Source organism: Zeus faber (assembly GCF_960531495.2).
Source record: "Zeus faber genome assembly, chromosome: 8".
Classification (NCBI taxonomy): Eukaryota; Metazoa; Chordata; class Actinopteri; order Zeiformes; family Zeidae; genus Zeus; species Zeus faber.
In genome coordinates this window covers 17,561,073-17,578,572 of record NC_137195.1, presented here as the reverse complement: position 1 = coordinate 17,578,572, position 17,500 = coordinate 17,561,073, and the positions used below count along the sequence as shown (strand labels likewise).

Here is a 17,500-nt window from a genome sequence, read left to right as displayed (position 1 = left end):
CCAATATGGCGGATGCGCAGACGCATAGCGGCGACATACAGCAGCTCATTCACCACATGTCGTAAAGTAGCAGCCCCACAGCGCGACGCACGGTGAACCAATCATTGCACGCATCTGTCTTGTCTTTCTTCTTTTCCTCCGGGAGATCTAAGCAATTCTTACTTTAAAAAGTAACAGCGGCAGTAAAAACTATTTCACTATAATGGTTCAATTTTGCAACTGATCCGCCGTTCACATGCGAGCCCAACCGTGGGCGGTGATCCGTACGGATCACGGATCAACTACGTTCTGTTACAGCACTACCGGTTATTCTACCGGTTATCTGTACCTTACCAAACTGACACACACTTACTGTGAACTTTCCTTTGGAGAACATTTTCTAATAACCCTTGCTACTTGTTATTTTAGGTACCAGATGCACTGAACAGCATCTTCTTCTTTCTCTAGGGGTTGATTTTAACCTAAATTAGGTTCCTTTCATTACTAGACTTACTGGTCACAACTTCCTGTTTTTATCTTCATGCAATGGTGCTAACTAAGCCACATCCTACGACCCAAATGCTAACAAAACAACAGCTTATATTCATGGCTTCACTTTTTATAGTAGATAATTAATCGTGCGTATTCTTTTATGTTTCAGAGCTTATATTCTCTGCTCTCAGTATTTTAATCCTGTCTGGGGAAGTATCCCAGACAGAAAACCTGGCTATTGGGGAAAAATAAGTATTTGCATGATTGAAGGTTGGATTACCAGCGTGTATCCCCCAATTCTAGAAGCACAACACCTTTTGTGAAAGATTGTGCTTTAAATCTGTAATATGTCATATATAAACAGCAAAGATTTATTTTGCAACACATTGTTTTGACGCAAATTGGGTCTTGGTCTGCCGATGATCATCCTGCAGCAGTGTGTGCCTTATTGTGCTCTGCAGGTTGTCGTCGTCGCCACAGTCACCCTGTCAAGGTCACCAAGAGGACGTCATGAATCCAGGCGATACCGGTGGTTTGACGAGCCACACACATACAATAGCACCGCGGTGTCACATGTATTCAGTGCTCTACCTTTACCTGGTGTTTTAAATATGAACCTACGCAGCATGGCGGCAGCACAGTGTCACTGGGCTATACACAACAGACAGACACACACACACACACACACACACACACACACACACACACACACACACACACACAAGTAAACACAGCCGCGCAGTACAGCAGAGCAGCTGGCATGTATACTTATACTCCTGCTGGACGAACGCTCCAACTGTTCCAGTCACAGGCTTAAAGCTTACGTCAGACTCAAAGAGCTTCCAGCAGCTCCCCTCCCCTTTCCTCCCCTCCTCTCCCCCCGGTGAGTGATGTGGTAATAGACCGGGGTGCGCAGTGTTAGGTGAGAACCACACTGAGGGCTGTTGGCGTGGGCAGTGGTGTTGGGGTGAAAAAAGGTGAAAAAGTAGGCGGGTCGTAAAAACTGATCAAAGGCTTGAGATTGACAGTCCTCTCATTGGCAGTCAATGGAAGAAGCCAAAGCTCTGTCTGTCCCTCTCTCTGTCTCTCTGTCCGTCTGTCTTTGTGATGACTGAATGAACCCGTATGGATGTTGTACAGCCGGCTGATGTGGACGCCGTGTGGCATTTAATAACGGTCTTAATGTGGGATATGTGGGTTAATCCTGTGTTGCGTAAGGCCTCTAATGGCTCCCATGTTATGGGTTTAATGGCGCGCGCTGTGACTAACTGCTTCAGACCCGGACCACCCTGCCTTTGCTAACGCGTAGCAGATGAAAGGTGAACTCTGGTCACTATAGACACACGCACGTGTGGTACACATGCATTTACTTTGCACGGGCAGGCTGGGACTGGTTAGCACACTCCTCCGACGTGTTGTTTCTGTGATTCCCATGTCTTACTCGGTGAGAGGTTTCTTTACCATCTTTTTCCTTATCTTTTTTTACCATTTCATTAGAAGTTTACCTACTGTGCGTGCCCCCTCCTTTTTTTACATAATACTCTCCATTGCCCCATTCTCACTCTCTTACTCACTCACTCACTCTCTTACTCTCTCTCTCTCTCTCTCTCTCTCTCTCTCTCTCTCTCTCTCTCTCTCTCTCTCTCTCTCTCTCTCTCTCTCTCTCTCTCTCTCTCTCTCTCTCTCTCTCTCTCTCTCTCTCTCTCTCTCTCTCTCTCTCTCTCTCTCTCTCTCTCTCTCTCTCTCTCTCTCTCTCTCTCTCTCTCTCTCTCTCTCTCTCTCTCTCCCTCCCTCCCTCCCTCCCTCCCTCCCTTCAACAGTGCTCATATTACTCTTGGATCTTAGTTACACCTGTGACAAAGACTCTCTTGTCTTCATTCTAAGTGGTTGGTTGAAACATGAAATCCCCCTGATTAAAGTCAGGGAAACCAAACCAGAGCATGTGAGCGCTGGGACACAGTTCGGGTGCGGTACATCGTTCTTTCGGGGGCTTAACTACATTAGAGACGGTGGAGCTTCCATCCATTGAGAGCAGCTTCATGGTCAGGTCGAGACAGGACCCCAGAAGCGCTCACACCACAGGGCTTGCGTTGCAGAACAAATACCCCTGGCTTCTGGATGCGTCTGGGTACGCATGCAAATGTGTTCCTGTTTAAATGCACAAGGGCATTTGAAACCCCCTGCCCCGTCCCCATCCCTTTCATCAAGAAGTGCTCTTGATTACTCAACTTTTCAACTTTTCCAAGGAGTTCACGGGGAGTTTGTATAAGCCAGCTCGGTTATACCTCTACTATATTATACACATGATGTGACTTTACCCTGGTTCCATGTACAGCGTCTAAGAATCTGTTATTTTCTTTGTTTTATGTCCTTGCTTTTCTTCATTGCTTGCAACAACAATCAGTGGTCTTTTATTATTTATTTTTCTTAAGCTGTGCTGTCAGCATGCCGGGCATACAACACGGAGTATTAGCATGCCGTTGCATCTAGGACAGAGTTAGTCTGCAGGTGGAGTTCAAGTTCTCAACCGGCAATACCACTCTTTTTTCATTCTTTAATCATCAAGAACTGCTGCAATAACTTTGTCCTGTGGACGACCTGTAGGATGACAAGAGCACAGCTTTTTGTTACACAGAACCACCATCATCCCCCTCTTTGGAGAATGATCTTACCATGTTTTGGTCGATAAACAACTAGTCATCATAACTTCTCCAAGAGGGGGAGAATCACCACGGGTGAGACAAATAAAAATAGAAACAACAACATGTACCTGTATCGACAAAACATAATTAAGACTAGGATAACTGGAACAGCAATTCCGCACGTGGCCTCTTCCTGTGACAGCTATGACAGTAAATGAGGGAGAAAAGGAGAAAGATGTAATCAGGAGGGTTTTCAGGGTGTGTTTGATGCAGGTGCTGGTGGTCTGTGTGTGCCTGTGATGTGTGTGTGTGTGTGTGTGTGTGTGTGTGTGTGTGTGTGTGTGTGTGTGTGTGTGTGTGTGTGTGTGTGTGTGTGTGTGTGTGTGTGTGTGTGTGTGTGTGTGTGTGTGTGTGTGTGTGTGTGTGTTCATCCACCAGTGAGTGCATGGGCCTTGTCCCAATAAGTTCTGGTGTATGAGGTCGGAATTATATCGTAGCGCCTTCAAGCAGCGGAAAAGCCCCTGCACGACCACAGGAAAGCTCCGGCACCCCACCCTGCAGCCACAGAAGCCGGGAGCCCGTGGAGCTACACCCACAAACAGCCCCGACGAGCATAAACCACTCCCAGAGAGTGCGAGGAGACCCTGCACCCCTGAAGGGCACACATACAACCCACCCCCACGTGCAGGCATAAGACGCACCCGCAGGCGCAGAACCCGGGCCACGGGCGCCAGGCACAGACCGCAGGCACGGAGCCATGTCCCATGCCGACAGACCGACACCCTGCCTGAATGCCCACCAACGCCCCCTGCAAAGGCGAGTGCGCATGCCTCAGGACACCCCAATGTCAGCCCCGCCCCCCCCCACCACCACCACCACCACACCAATGCCTGCAGACATCCAGAGCCACTTCCTTATTACACAGATGGTAATCAGGCAAAGCAGCCATAACCAAGCTGCCCACCGACACCAGTGGAGAAAGAATGTCTCCACTCCTGCTCTCCTGCAGAGTGGCTGTGTGTGTGTGTTGAGGCTGATTGGTGCCTTTGTCAAATAAAGCCTCTTTTAACCAAGTGCTGTTTTTATCAAATCATTTTTGTCACCTCAATTCTTGCATGTGTCTTATATGTGTGCGTGGATGTCGATCTACATGTTTTGGACTCCTTCACCGGGCTGTTTCCAGGCTCAACTTCCTCTGTGTTATGCAAACATATTCTGGTGCTACACAGTCTGCGTGACAGGAAACAGGTCCAAGTACAAATTGCTAAACTTTTGAGAGTTGTAAATTCTATACCAGCGGACCACATCAGACCAGAAGTAATACGGGAGCCAAACAGTGCGTTCTCAGAGTCATATGCATTCTCATACATACAGTGTAGTAGTGGTAAAACAAATAAAGAGGTGGGCTAAGAATAACCTTATATCTATGGAACTTGATGTCTGGCTTAAGGGACGACAGTCTGAGGCGAAGATCTGGCTCAACATTCAGTTTATTCCTGTATTTTGTCTTCAATGCCACAAGCACCGAAAAGCCAGTCTCACAGAGATAACGTCATCGGGAAAGGCATCAGAAATCGCACAGTTCTATTGGACGGATCAGATACTCAGAAGCAACATGAAGCCAAAAGTTTGTCAGGTACTTCTGTGAGAAAGCCAGTTTCAATGAGCTTACGCAGGAGAGATCCACAAGACTGTCCCTCTCTTCTGTGCTCAGGCCTGCGAGGGTCTCGTCGCTGTGGCTGGCGAAGGGGTTTTTTGATCCAGCTGCACTGCACATCTGGGATGGGGGAGTAGCCGCCCAGCTTGGTCCTCAAACCATGCGGGTGCTCTTTGACATGATTGATCACGGCGATGGGAAGCCGCATTTCTTCCTTTGTCCAAAAAATCCGACAGATTCTCAAACGAGTCAAAGTTGGACTGGTCAACTCGTCTGGCCCACATCTCCATTTTTCTTATGGTCGCTTCTATTTTATTCTGGACATTGAACACGACGACATGTCACTTGCTTTTCCTTAGAGACTGTGATCATTTACTGTGATCAGCTGTTCTGACACATTCCCTGCCATCTCGTCAATCCTCGTCTGACTGAGTTATCAGTCAATGAGATGAGGTTGATTGGCTTGCACGCCTCCTCTCCCAACATCACCCCCACGATCGCCTTTGTGGCAGGAAGAATTCAATTCTCCCTGATTGCGTGCGGCTTACCAGGTATGTCTATGAGTCGGGCGACCCGATAGGACGCTCCCGCTGCCTTTGCCTTCTCGGTGCCCGTGCATGACGTTTCGATGACTTTCTTCTTGCCCTGATACTCCTTGAGTTTATTATCGAAAAATTGAAGCAGCTTGGACATGAGCTGTTGGTGTTTGTGTCTCGAGGTGACGGCGCAGTTTACATGGCTTCAGAGCTCCGTTTGATAAAATCTCGGGAAACACCACGCACAGCGGTAACGGTTTGTCTTCCATGCCTGTACAAAATATTGTCCTGTCCAAAAATATATAAATTTTTTTGCCCATGATTTGCCGGCGCCCACTTGCAATACCCTCGCAGCCCACAGTTTGGGAATCGCTGTTTTATACTATACAATGGTTAGTGTATAACATGCATGCGAGTATAAATGTCTGTGTACAAGGCAGCATCAATGTGCCTTGGTCTACCGCATCAATTTGTTCAGGTTAAAGTCATAAATAAAGTTCACCGAAGAGTGGAGTTGTTTGTTTTTGAACTTGCCTATCCAGTTTATTTGAAATGGGTCATGGGCTCTCAGTTATTCCATTTATTTTTATTTTTTTTTTGTAGTTGTGCTGTGGAAAACGTCTACATGGACCGTTTTTCTTTCAGATTTGGACGTATTTGTTTCTTTTATTGAAGCAGATGTTTGCTTCAGTGGTGTCTTTATTAACATTTGATTATGCATTTGTATTGTTAATGTCACACATGTATCCTAGTTTTACTCTTTATTCATTTTCCAAAGAATTCCACTGTTTTTTGGGAAAATGCATTGAAGAAAAAAAAACAAAACAGCTCCAGCTCATCCATTGTGATGTTAGATCTCCCCCTGCTGGTTCAACTGAACACCTGGGTGGACCTGCCGGCGCAACCAAAATGCATCTCAACAACTCCAAATACCAGAGGCTCTCCAAGCGTCACACACAAATGCCACATTGTGCAACGTCTCAACAATGCTACACAGAGCCAAAGTAAAAGTACTCTGTTTGGGCAATCATAAGAATGCCACCTTCAAATATGTTTTTCTAATACCTGGATATTAACGTTTCTTGCTCCATCAGGGAGGTACCTGTGGTTTCCTTGAAAGGCTTGTCGTTCTAGGCTACAGTTAAGGGAACCTTTGCTCCACTTTACATTCATATCCACATTTCCCTGGATTAGTGGGCAGGAACTCACGGTCGGTTGGCGGTCCTCCCGCTCATAACGCGGGCGGAGGGGAACACTCGACTTTCCACCTGCGTTGCAGCCGCTAATGTTCCCTCTTGCCTTGTCCTCTGCCTCTCTCTCCACAGAGGACGTCCTCACCAAGGACGCCGGAGAGTGTGCAATATGCCTGGAGGAGCTGACGCAGGGGGACACCATTGCACGCTTGCCTTGCCTCTGTATTTACCATAAAGGGTACGTCCGCCTCTCCTCTCCGCGCCACTTCCATCGTTGCAGCCGTTTCTACTATACGGACTTTGTCACTGTTGGCACGCTTTAGATTACAATTAGGGTCAAACAATGCGCTTTCATTCACTTACTCATTACCTGATATCAGGGTTCTTACCGGGTCCTTGAGTTGCTTGAAGTGCTTGAATTTTGTCCTCCAGAAATTTAAGTACTGCAATACCTTGAAAATAGCCCATGTTGTGCTGAAGTGCCTGAAAAGTCCTTAAAAACCTGGTTTTGTCATTCAAATCGCAATAAAACGTAATGCATCATAGTAAAAATTCTCGCGGCAGCCGTACTTCTCACACCACTGTCTGGGTCCCTCCTCTCCCTCCACCAACCAAGCACGGACTTAAGCACAAACATTAACGGTCTGAACGCTGGAAAGGACATTGATTATGCCAGGGAAATCTATACTTAATTCCCCGTGGTTGGAAATAGACGCCTACAATAGAAGATGACAATGATATTATTAATAAATATGTAGATAAATATAATACATATACCAATCTAAATAGACAATGATTATATAGATGATATTATATTTTAATTTATAAAGATCACATAAAAAATTTATATGTATTTGTTTTGCGTTAAGTCCCTGAAAATGAAAAAATAATAAGTCCTTCAATTTCATTTTGTAATGCCAAAATGAACGTCCTATACCATAAAAACCTATGCATCATTTTGTCTTGTACTTAACTTCATACTCATAATAAATCAAATGAAGTGTGTAAACCATGCTTTCTCTGTCTCGATTTCTTCTTACCTGTTTTTTTTTTTTTTTTTTTACAGCTGTATTGATGAGTGGTTTGAAGTGAACAGATCGTGTCCTGAACACCCATCGGATTAAAAGCACGTTGCTTTTTTTGCACAGGTAAATAATTGCATGGATAACAGCTTATGATAGCTGTACGCTGAACCTCCCTAGGGATCTTCATAAACTGGTGTAAAGACGCCCTGGAAATGAGATACTCATTGTGTCGGAGTTAAGGTTGAACATGTTTGTCCTCTTCCGCCAGGTATTATCCGCCCACAATCAGGAGCGCAATCTACTTTGACGACAGAAAAAATAAAGTGCGGTGCCCACACACCCCACTCCACCACCACCACCACCTCCAACCCAACTCTGACACCAACTCCGCCCCTTCCCGGGTGTCAAAAGAGACACCGCTCAGACACTGTGACACTTTGTTGGCCGACCCGGAGGCCACTGGACCAGTTCTACCCCTCGGCCCACCGTGAATCCCCCCTCCCCCCAACCCTGTGGTGTGCCAAAAACTGTTAACGCAATCTTTTATCAGGGATACACCAGTTAAAACCTGATCCTTGAAACACTCGTCCACATTGCACAAGCGCAAACCGAGGCCTCGCACACTGGACGTCGACTGAACTTCACAGGCACAAAAAAGGGAGCAGACCACTCCTCCTCCGACCCCCGCCCCTCTCGCTGCTCCCGCGCTCCTCCAGACGTCCTGAGCTGAAACGTGGGAGTCCCCCTCTCTGTGCTGGTGTAGCACTCCCAATGTGGAGCCGTCCACCGCCCGCCCGTCCTGCTCCTTCGCCCGCAGCCCAGAAGAGATGATTGTGAAACCAGGCACATCGGAGATGGAGACGGGTGTTGGGTGCTTTGGTCGTTTTGGGGAGGAACAACTTTTTCCCCCCTTAACTCTCGTCTTTCTCCTTCCTTTGCTGCTGGGGTCTATCAGTGCCTTTTTCCTTTTTGTGACGCCCTGGGCAAACAGCAAGATGGACGCGGGCGAACAGTAGAGCGGAGGAACAGCGGGCTGCGCAGATATACTGTCAGTGCTGCCTGGCTCTGAATGTGACCTCTACAGTCCTGTTTTTCTGATCCACTCTCACCAGATCTTCTGTGAATCCCACAGGGACGGGGCATCAGACCTCCCTAATGTCCGGTGGCGTGACAGAGCCCCTCTCTCGTTTGCCGCTAAACTGTCCAACACCGTCTCTCAATGTGACCTGAAGAGGAATCCGCCCCCTTTTTTGTTGGTTTGTAGCAATTATGTCTGGGGCATGATGCTGTGTGTGTGTGTGTGTGTGTGTGTGTGTACGCACGTGTGTGTGTGTGTACGCACGTGTGTGTGTGTGTGTACGCACGTGTGTGCGCGTGTGTGTGTGTGTGTGTGTGTGTGTGTGCGCACGTGTGTGTGCTGACCCCAGAACGTTTCCTCGCTTGTGTTCAGCCTCGGGACCCTTCAGCAGGGTTTCCACGTTTTTAAAAGAATCAACCTATTTATCATGATTTTACTTTTTACGTATGCGGGTGATTCATGTTGTGAGCAAATAATACCAGTGGGTTGTGATGTTTGTTTTGTACCTGCCTGTTTCGGAGGAGGGAAATAAAAACAACAAATCTGGCCTTAATAGAACTAAGAATGATACTTCACTTTGGACTCTCTCGGATGGCACAGCCAGTTCTCCACCCATTTAAACGCAGCCCGCCAGCTCATCCCCACATCACAACAGACGGGAGAAGGGACATCATCTTTTGAAGAAACCACGGCGGCTGAGAGCGCCGCGACCGGCGATTGTCGCTGCTCCTACATTTCGTCCTCCGTGTGCTCAGTGCTCATATTTTTCAAAGGCCTTAAAATGGTTCTCTCTAAAGGGTTCAAGAGCTTTTTTAAGGAAATGCTGCTAATTACTTTGAGTCTTGGAGATCAGCTTCTATGGGCGGAGAGACGCGGGATGATATGAAGCAACTGATGCTATAAACAACAGGGCTTTCATTTGACTATCTCAATCCATTTAGGTCCAAAGATACTGTAGTAAGTAACTAAGTGTAAATATTCATGAAAAGCAAAAGTCTATGACGATTAGGGGATGTTTTCCTGTATACATTGCATTGAATTAGCTCGCCTGTATTCAATTCAGACAGTCGGAATTGGATGTCCATGCCTGTAATGTGGTCAGTGCCATCACTGAAGGCACTTTGGCATGATCAAAGCTCCATGCAGGCCTCAATACGTCAACCGTATTCTTGCTGCACTGTTATGAGTAAACATGGGACCCAAGCAAAAACAACATCTGTGTTATTTCATCATGTGATGGAAAGAGTTCTTCCCTGAATTCTGTACCCAGTGTGAATAAGATTGCCAAAAACAACAATAGTTGTAGACAGGCTAAAGAGAAGCATTGTCCATTTGTCCTGTGTGTGTGTGTGTGTGTGTGTGTGTTTGTGTGTGTGTGTGGCGTCGGGTTCCAGTGGCAGCCTTACAGGAGCGACTTCATTATCAGTGAATCAAACTTCAAGGTCGGGGGGAGCAGTCTGACGTAGGATCTGTTTTGTACGTCTCGCCAATCACGCATGTTTGCCGATTCTGAGCCCAAGTTGATCGAAAAAGGTCGACCCTCATTCAAATCTACCTTAGAAGCTGAATGCTTTGTTATTGCTTTGTTCCTGTTGGCGACTCTTAACAGGATGCATAACTTAAATCTCATAGAGAATGTTTGCTTTTGGACAGCATTTGGTCTGTGATAACAAAAACAAAAAACAAAGACGATATAATAAAAACTTTATTTTCATAACTCATCCCAGGGTACTTCTCTAACAAGCCGAAAACATATGTTTCCTTCCGTCTTTATTCTTTTCTGTTCTGTCTTTGTTTTCCGGAAACTTCCGGTCCTATGTTATAACATTCCATTTGTGTAATGAATATGTACAGGAAGCAAATTAAAAGAGCAAATCTTTTCAATAACGCCGTTATTTCTTTTTTATTGTCGTCCATCTGTCATGGCTGCAGAAATGGGCTTTTTTTTTTCTTTGCTCATCAAACAGTACAGCAGAAAATCGTACCACTTGAAAAAACAGACTACTTACAGTACTTACAGTTCAATGAAATGTAGAAGCTCTAAAATTATCCTCAGCTTGATCCAAGCAAAATCACCGACAGATTGTGCGTGCAAAATGTGCGTTTAAATACTTGTGCGTTTAAGATAACTGGGGGAACCCGTCTGTGGTTCACTCCAATATGGCTCAAGCAGAAGCTACATGAGTATAAATGAAAAACAAAAGATGAATAACACAAACCAGTAACTTCTGGACACTTCACCTGGAGCACAATGCCACTCAGTGAACTGTTTCTCTGCCCTTTTCCCTCAGTGGAATCTCAGTCGCCGATTTGCCTCAAAAGGTTTCTCTTCCTCTTCAGAGAGCCTGTTCCCTTTTACACTGTAAAGACAAAGTGGGCATCAAGTCTAAAGCCTTATACGCAGACTTATATAGCCTTATACTGTACCACGTCTGAGAATGAAGAGGTGTATACAGCGAACAGTGAAATGCACCCTCACCAGATTTCCTTGATGGCCTGGTTGTCGCACAGGGCCTCAGAGAGCTGTCTGATCCCAGCAATAGTAAACTGGTTACCGTTCAACCTGCGGCCAACAAAAAAACCACACTGAGCATCTTGCGATGGTTTTCAGTCATACGGCAAGTGCCGAACACAAAGAGGAACAGGGAGTGGATAAAGGTTTCAGACAAGAGTGAGTGGAAGCTTATGGAGATGAGAAGAGTTCTTCTACCAGAGGTGAGACAGCCCCGTGTTTGCCCGGACCAGTTTGGCGAAATGCGGAGCGACATCATCCGTCATTTGGTTTTGCACCAACCTAAAACAATGGGAAAAAAAACTTGCATTATTGCTCCGCGGGCTATGGGCAAAGAACTGCTGTGCCGAAACGATATTTCACAAAAACAGACATGTATTTCCAAACGGTAATACCAGAAAATCCTGAGCTGCGTGTTCTCCAGCAACGCTTCAGCCAAGCTCCTCCCGCCCTCCGATGTGATCTCATTAGCTGAGAGACTGCAAGAAAAAAAAAAAAAAAAAAAGGTTCCTCAAAATCCAGATCAGAAATCCTAATCCTAGGACTCGCTAACCAGATGCTTTTTTTCCACCTGAGGTTGGTGAGGCTGGGGTGGTTCCTCAAAGTGTCTGCAAACGCTTTGGCTCCCTCATCCCCGATGGTGTTCCCCCACATTCTGGAAACAGAAAGAGAGCTCTGACGTAAGAGGTTCTGACGGTACTAGACACAGCTATTGGGGGGAAATGGTGTTAAAAGCTTACCCTATTTCAGAAATTGATGTGCTTTTCCGGAAGGCACTGGCCAAATACTTCCCGCCAACACTGGTGATGTTGTTTTTACCGATCCTGTCCGCAAATAAGTCACGCACATGTTTATTTGGCTCATTAACCTGAAAGGGATATATTCATAAAACGTCTCCCGGCTGCAACCGTCACCTACTTGACGACTCGCAATTTTGGGCATTCCTCGATGATCTGAGCGACAAGCTTTGCTCCGATGTCTGTGATGTGATTCATATAGAGTCTAGAAAGAATGACAGAAATGTCAACCTCAAACCAAGTCTTTTTCTCACTTTCTTTCCTCTGGTAACCTACAGCTGCCACCGTTTGCAGGGAGTTGTGGACCAGCTCTATCAGACATTTTGGAATGAGTGAGAGAAAATATAACAAATTGATTTTTTAGAGTTTGTTAAAGAAAATATAAAAGCAAGCTGATCCTGCAAAATTTCAAAAATTCGTTATAACCCAAACAATCCCCAATAGTCAAAGTCTCAAGGAAATGTTGGAATATACTATATTGCTCTGTTATTATATTGAAATTAAAAGTAATATATATATGAAGTAATATATCTGTTTTTGCTGACTACTACATTGTGAAATAATGAGTAGTTCACTCACCCCAAAACCACCACCACTTTGTGCTTACACAGCTCCTCGGCCAACACCTCAATGCTGCTGTCTGAGATCTGATTGACACACAACCTGGAACCCAATAGTTTCAAATTGTTCAGAATACTGCTGACGGCGGCTCTGAGTTTAGCTGAGTTTATGTCGTAGGGTGAGGGTTATGTCTTTGATCCTCACCTCACCACCGTCATCTTGGAGAAGGATGGCTTCAGCTGCTGGACCCCGTAGTCGCTGATGTTGTTGTTGTCCATGTCCACTCCCAGCAGCTTGCGTCTGTGCTGCAGAACAAAATTAAGTGCGGTGCAGTCGCCAGAATACACATTGCAGTAGCCCAGCTTGATGAAGTTGGCGGTGATGCCCTTCGCCGCCAGCCGGGCCACGTCTTTGCTTCCCGTCTCAAAGATGCATCGGAGAATCCAGAGGAAATTGGGCAAAACGTGAACCCTTATGCCTTCCTCTACCGTGTAGCTGGGAAGGCCACGGAGGTGGGACTGGACGCTGGTGGAGAGGTAGGATTTTAGAAAATCCCTTTTTTTCTTCAAGTGCAATGGAGACACCAAATGCTCCATCAAGCTTCCATGAGCCTTGGAAAGCAGCCCGCACAGGAACAGATTTGTAAACTGAAGGTGCTCGTTACTTTTGAATGGTTTTTTTTCGATAGGCTTTGATGGTCGCCCAATGCACGAAATACAGGAGGTGTTCCGTTCCCTGTGGCACTCTGTGAAGAACTTGAGGATGTTGTTCAGGGCAGACTGTTCATCTAGCACAATAGAAAATGCAGCCAGGAAAGACTGCAGGGTGATGTGGAGGAACTCAAAGGTGTCCTCGCTCCCACAGGCGTCATAATTACCAACAGGTCGGAGGAAGCCCATGAGGAGGTCCTCCTCAGACAGGTTGCAAGCTGTTATATCTTCCTGGTTGAAAATGAAGCGGCCGCTCTCCATGCCTCGCAAGGCCAGCTTGGAGAGGGACACCAGGGGCCTCAGCCCTGTTCTGAAGGTCTCGGACGTGCACCTGGCGCTTCTCTTCAGTAGGCGCTTCGGAGGCACGGCCCAGCGGCTGAGGAAGACCTCTGAAAACAGCAAGAATATGTCCGTGAGCGTGGCACAAGTTTCAGGCAGATCAAAATGATCGTGCACCGAGTGCAGGTGCTTGAAGCTCTTAAAGACGATCCAGCAGAAGAGCGGGGTTGAGCAGAGACCACAGAGGTGGGGGCTGGCATCAAGCTGAACAGAGACCAGCTTTTGTTGCTCCTGCTCCCTAAAGTGCAGCATGATGTAGACCTGCAGGTGAGCAGGGGAAAAACCTCTCAGGGTCACCTTTTTTCTGATCACCTTGTTCTGGATGTCCATACCCGTCCGGGCCGTCAGAACCTTCTGGGAACCCTTAAGCAGTTTCCCACAGAGCAGGTTAATAAGCAGGAGGAGTGGATGTGCCTTGTCCTCTGGTGAGACAACTTCGGGCATATTCATACAGTCCATATCCAGGGCTCCTTCCAGCTCATCATAGCCATCGAACGTGAAAATAATCCTCTCAGGGAAGCGCAGGATGTAACTGAACACCTCATCATCCATGTCACGGTCGGGGTAACAGTTGTGCTTGAACAGCAGGTCCCTGAGGGAAATCTCCTCTGACTCTTTGAAGTTGACGAACATCCTGCAACGGAACCTAAAAAAGAAGATGGCGTCCGTTTGCAGCTCTCTTTTAGACCATAGGTTCTGGAGCTTCTGCAAGAGGAAAGACTTTCCCATGCCAGCGTCCCCAGTAACGTAGACAGTGTCAGCCTGAGGGTTGAAGACCCCCGACTCCCCAAGGAGCTGGTCGACGCCCTGCAGGAAGCCCATGCTCTCGTTGCGGTCGTTCAGCAGCTCCATCAGCGTGTCGGTGAAGAGGTCCTCGAGTAGGGCTTCCTCTTGCTGGGCATAGGACATGATGAAGCGGGTATCCTGTCCTAGTTCATGTCTCAACTTCTCACAGTACCTGCTAACTAACAGAGACAACAAACCAGTAAGACAGAACAGAATACAGGCAAAAAACATAAAACTGAAATATCGGTCACGTTTAAATGTTCATGTCAGGCGGAGGTTCTTTCTTACTTGGATCTGTATTGACCACATTGATCTGCAGCATGGATTCTGTTGGGGTGTATTTAATGTCTTGCAGCCATGGCTGGAGATCTATGTACGCGTCATGTACTTTATACAAGATATAGATGAAGTATTCACTGGCTTCCTCTCCTTTGCTTTGAATCAGCTCCAAGATTGTGCGTACCTTCAGTCATAACACATAACATGTATTGTTAAATAGCATTTCACAGCTGTTAGTCTCATATTATGGGTCATGTGTTAATCCCAAAATGGCAGAGTAGAAAATCAGCAGCGGATAGATCAGTGTACAGAATCGTTCTATTTTCAAACTATTCTTGTCAACTGATTCCGTTGGCACGATGAGCGAGGCTCATTCATCCTACACTGGAAGAACGATGAACGAGAGTCAGAAGAATCCGTTGTTGCTGTTGGACACAATGCGACAACAACAACAACAACAACAACAAAAACCCCCATTTAATTTTCTTATTCTTTTTGGCCGAGAGATGCTAAGGTGAGTCACATAATTAATTTACTTCTATCACCATTATATATTTTGGTGGAATGCAAAGTGTGAATCAGAACACATACAAGGAATTTGTCTTGGTGTTCGGTGCACACATGAAACATACTGTAAATGTAAAGTAGAGAAACAGGAAGAAAAAAACAACGCCCACCGACACACCGAGGCGACCGTACGAGGCGCCATCTTGGATCAGTTTTTGACCTAAATCGGTCAAATAGAACATGAGTTATGCCAAATGAACGACACATTTTACGGGGTGACTCCGGACTGATTGAAAAGATTTGAACCGTTCGGCGTCTTGCATCACTTCTACCTGATCTGCTTTGGTGGCGGTGCGCTGCACTATCTCCACGTCTTCCTCGCACAGGAACCCGCCGAGCAGCAGGTTGTCCAGGATGCACTGGATGCTCTTCAGCTGAGACACCAGCAGCTCTCTGTGCCAGGTCAGGACCTGGATGCTGGAGGCTTCAGCCATCTGGAGGGGAAGGAGCCACAGCAGTAGTCCACTCACCTTTATTTTCAAGAATTAAGGAAATTAAAAGAATCTTGTGTACAGATGGATCACTATACTTTAAAAATATTTAACGTGTTAAAAATCGACATAGAAAAACATCTATCTTGTATCGTATTGTTAAAATATTTATATCTATAGAAAGATGTATATTTTTTTTTAGATGCAAATCTTGGCATTTATGTTTGTTCTGATGAATATTAGTCCCAGACTGCAGCAAGACATTTATGCACAGCACAGAATTAAATACAGAATAAATGTTTTTTTTTAATTCATACAGTGTGTGTGTGTATATATATATATATATATATATATATATATATATATATATATATATATATATACACATACATTTTTATTTTATTTTTTGTTTTTTTTATTAGATGTAGATCTCTGTCTCCACACAAACAATCACACAATCCAAATGTGCTTGTTTACACGGGTTAGGGTTACACACGACACACGACGCGATCTGGCAGCCGAACACATCTGGTACCTAGGACCACGGAGCGACCACAAGGACGACTCCACAGACCACTCACTAACTGGTCCGGACCACGGGCGTCAGCACTCCCCTAGCGGGAGCAACCGGTGGTCCGCGTTAGCGACCATGGTCCGTGGGCAGACCACCGAGGTGGCTACAACCCCCTCTCCCTTCTCCGTATGTGGATCGATTTGGATGAACACTCGAACCACGAGCTGTCTGAGAAGTCCCGGTTCTGACGACAACCTCAGTCCGCGTCCGCAGCTGCAGCTGCAGCGGTCCTCCTGTTCCGGACAGTTTTAGCCCGAAAAGCGCCGGGGAGAATACAAACAATAATAATCGAAACAATCACATTCGGGGACCATCCCGCAGCTGTCCCCTAACAACAACAACAACAACGACGACGACAATAATTACAAGATGGGTTTCCCTACTTCAGCGGGAACCCCAATAATATAATACCAAACACACGTCTTCCTTAAGGCGGAGAAAGTGAAAGTAACCAAAAGAATTTGACAAATTGAGGAAGTCGTTACCGACAACCCTACCATGTAATTGTTCTTATTCGCATTCTCCCAAAAAAATAAAAAATAAAGATTCTCCCAACGGACGTGGAAAGGGTCCGGGCTGAACTCGAGGCCGTTAGGATTCCCAACAGAAATCGTTTTGTCGACAACCGCCACGGGGGGGGGGGGGAAGTGAAAGAAGCGCGTCATCTCTCTCCGGGCAGACACACCCACATCGTCTGTGACGGCCACGAAGTACTAAAACCCTGACGCAGTGAACCTCCTAAAAAACCACAGCGCAACATTTCTGCTCGGGTAAAAGTGTCTACGTGTTGACTCTTCCATGTACTTTGAAGCATTAAAAGTACAAGCACCTGTCATGTCCAGTGCCCTGATACTACCTGATACAGAGCCTATAATACTTCACGCAGTACTACTGTAACTTTCCCCCTTTTTTTTTTTTTTTTTTTTAGATAGGATCTGCGTTAGAAAAGTATAGATATATTGTTTTGTGAAAAATTTACCGGAGAAAAAATTGAGAGCTTCCGAAACGAAACATACGTGAGCAAGTAAAGATACTTGAAAAGGGTACTGAATGAAATACCTGTGCGTTGTTACTTTCCACCACCACAAAATAGAATCATAGAATAACTTTAGAGGGGAGTGATATGTGACACCAAGTACAGTCTGTAAAAACAACTCACAAAAAATGTATTCAGTGTATTTATAACTTTATTAACCTAAAACCATATTAGTGGCCATTTTCCAGTGTTTGATTGTCCTCCAAATCATTATTTTTATTATTATTATTAGTATTATTATTTTCTTTACTATTCAAAATCATGACAGTAACCTTAAAAATGGGGGGTTTTTTCCATCAATTTGCA

General features: G+C 45.8%; 3 protein-coding genes across 4 annotated transcripts in view; 1 reads left to right on the top strand and 2 right to left on the bottom strand.

Moving 5' to 3' along the window:
• znrf2b (zinc and ring finger 2b) overlaps positions 1 to 8,165 on the top strand; it is a gene marked incomplete at its 5' end in the record, with an annotated part of 50,076 nt that extends 41,911 nt beyond the window's left edge. The window contains 3 exons of the mRNA XM_080005971.1: positions 6,632 to 6,737; positions 7,566 to 7,647; positions 7,793 to 8,165. Coding sequence (XP_079862097.1) covers positions 6,632 to 6,737; positions 7,566 to 7,623 — 164 coding nt within the window. The 3' untranslated portion in view covers positions 7,624 to 7,647; positions 7,793 to 8,165. The remainder of the gene's footprint in view (positions 1 to 6,631; positions 6,738 to 7,565; positions 7,648 to 7,792) is intronic.
• A 2,128-nt stretch (positions 8,166 to 10,293) lies between these two features.
• On the bottom strand, positions 10,294 to 16,773 carry nod1 (nucleotide-binding oligomerization domain containing 1). Of its 2 annotated transcripts, none has more exons than XM_080005554.1 (12): positions 16,656 to 16,773; positions 15,426 to 15,587; positions 14,596 to 14,770; positions 12,677 to 14,486; positions 12,491 to 12,574; positions 12,033 to 12,116; positions 11,855 to 11,938; positions 11,686 to 11,769; positions 11,510 to 11,593; positions 11,313 to 11,396; positions 11,082 to 11,165; positions 10,294 to 10,962 (listed from the first exon to the last, which is right to left on the bottom strand). In XM_080005554.1, the coding sequence occupies exons 1-12, from the start codon at positions 16,656 to 16,658 to the stop codon at positions 10,890 to 10,892; spliced, it is 2,811 nt and encodes a 936-aa protein (XP_079861680.1). In that variant the 5' UTR covers positions 16,659 to 16,773; the 3' UTR covers positions 10,294 to 10,889. The 2 variants fall into 2 exon arrangements, with proteins under 2 accessions (XP_079861680.1, XP_079861681.1); XM_080005555.1 differs by lacking the exon at positions 16,656 to 16,773 and adding an exon at positions 16,120 to 16,185.
• Positions 16,774 to 17,375: 602 nt separating this feature from the next.
• ggctb (gamma-glutamylcyclotransferase b) overlaps positions 17,376 to 17,500 on the bottom strand; it is a gene marked incomplete at its 5' end in the record, with an annotated part of 12,269 nt that continues 12,144 nt past the window's right edge. Inside the window, one exon of the mRNA XM_080004808.1 lies at positions 17,376 to 17,500. This exon is cut by the window's right edge and continues 140 nt beyond it. Within this exon, the coding sequence (XP_079860934.1) occupies positions 17,491 to 17,500 (10 nt within the window). The 3' untranslated portion in view covers positions 17,376 to 17,490.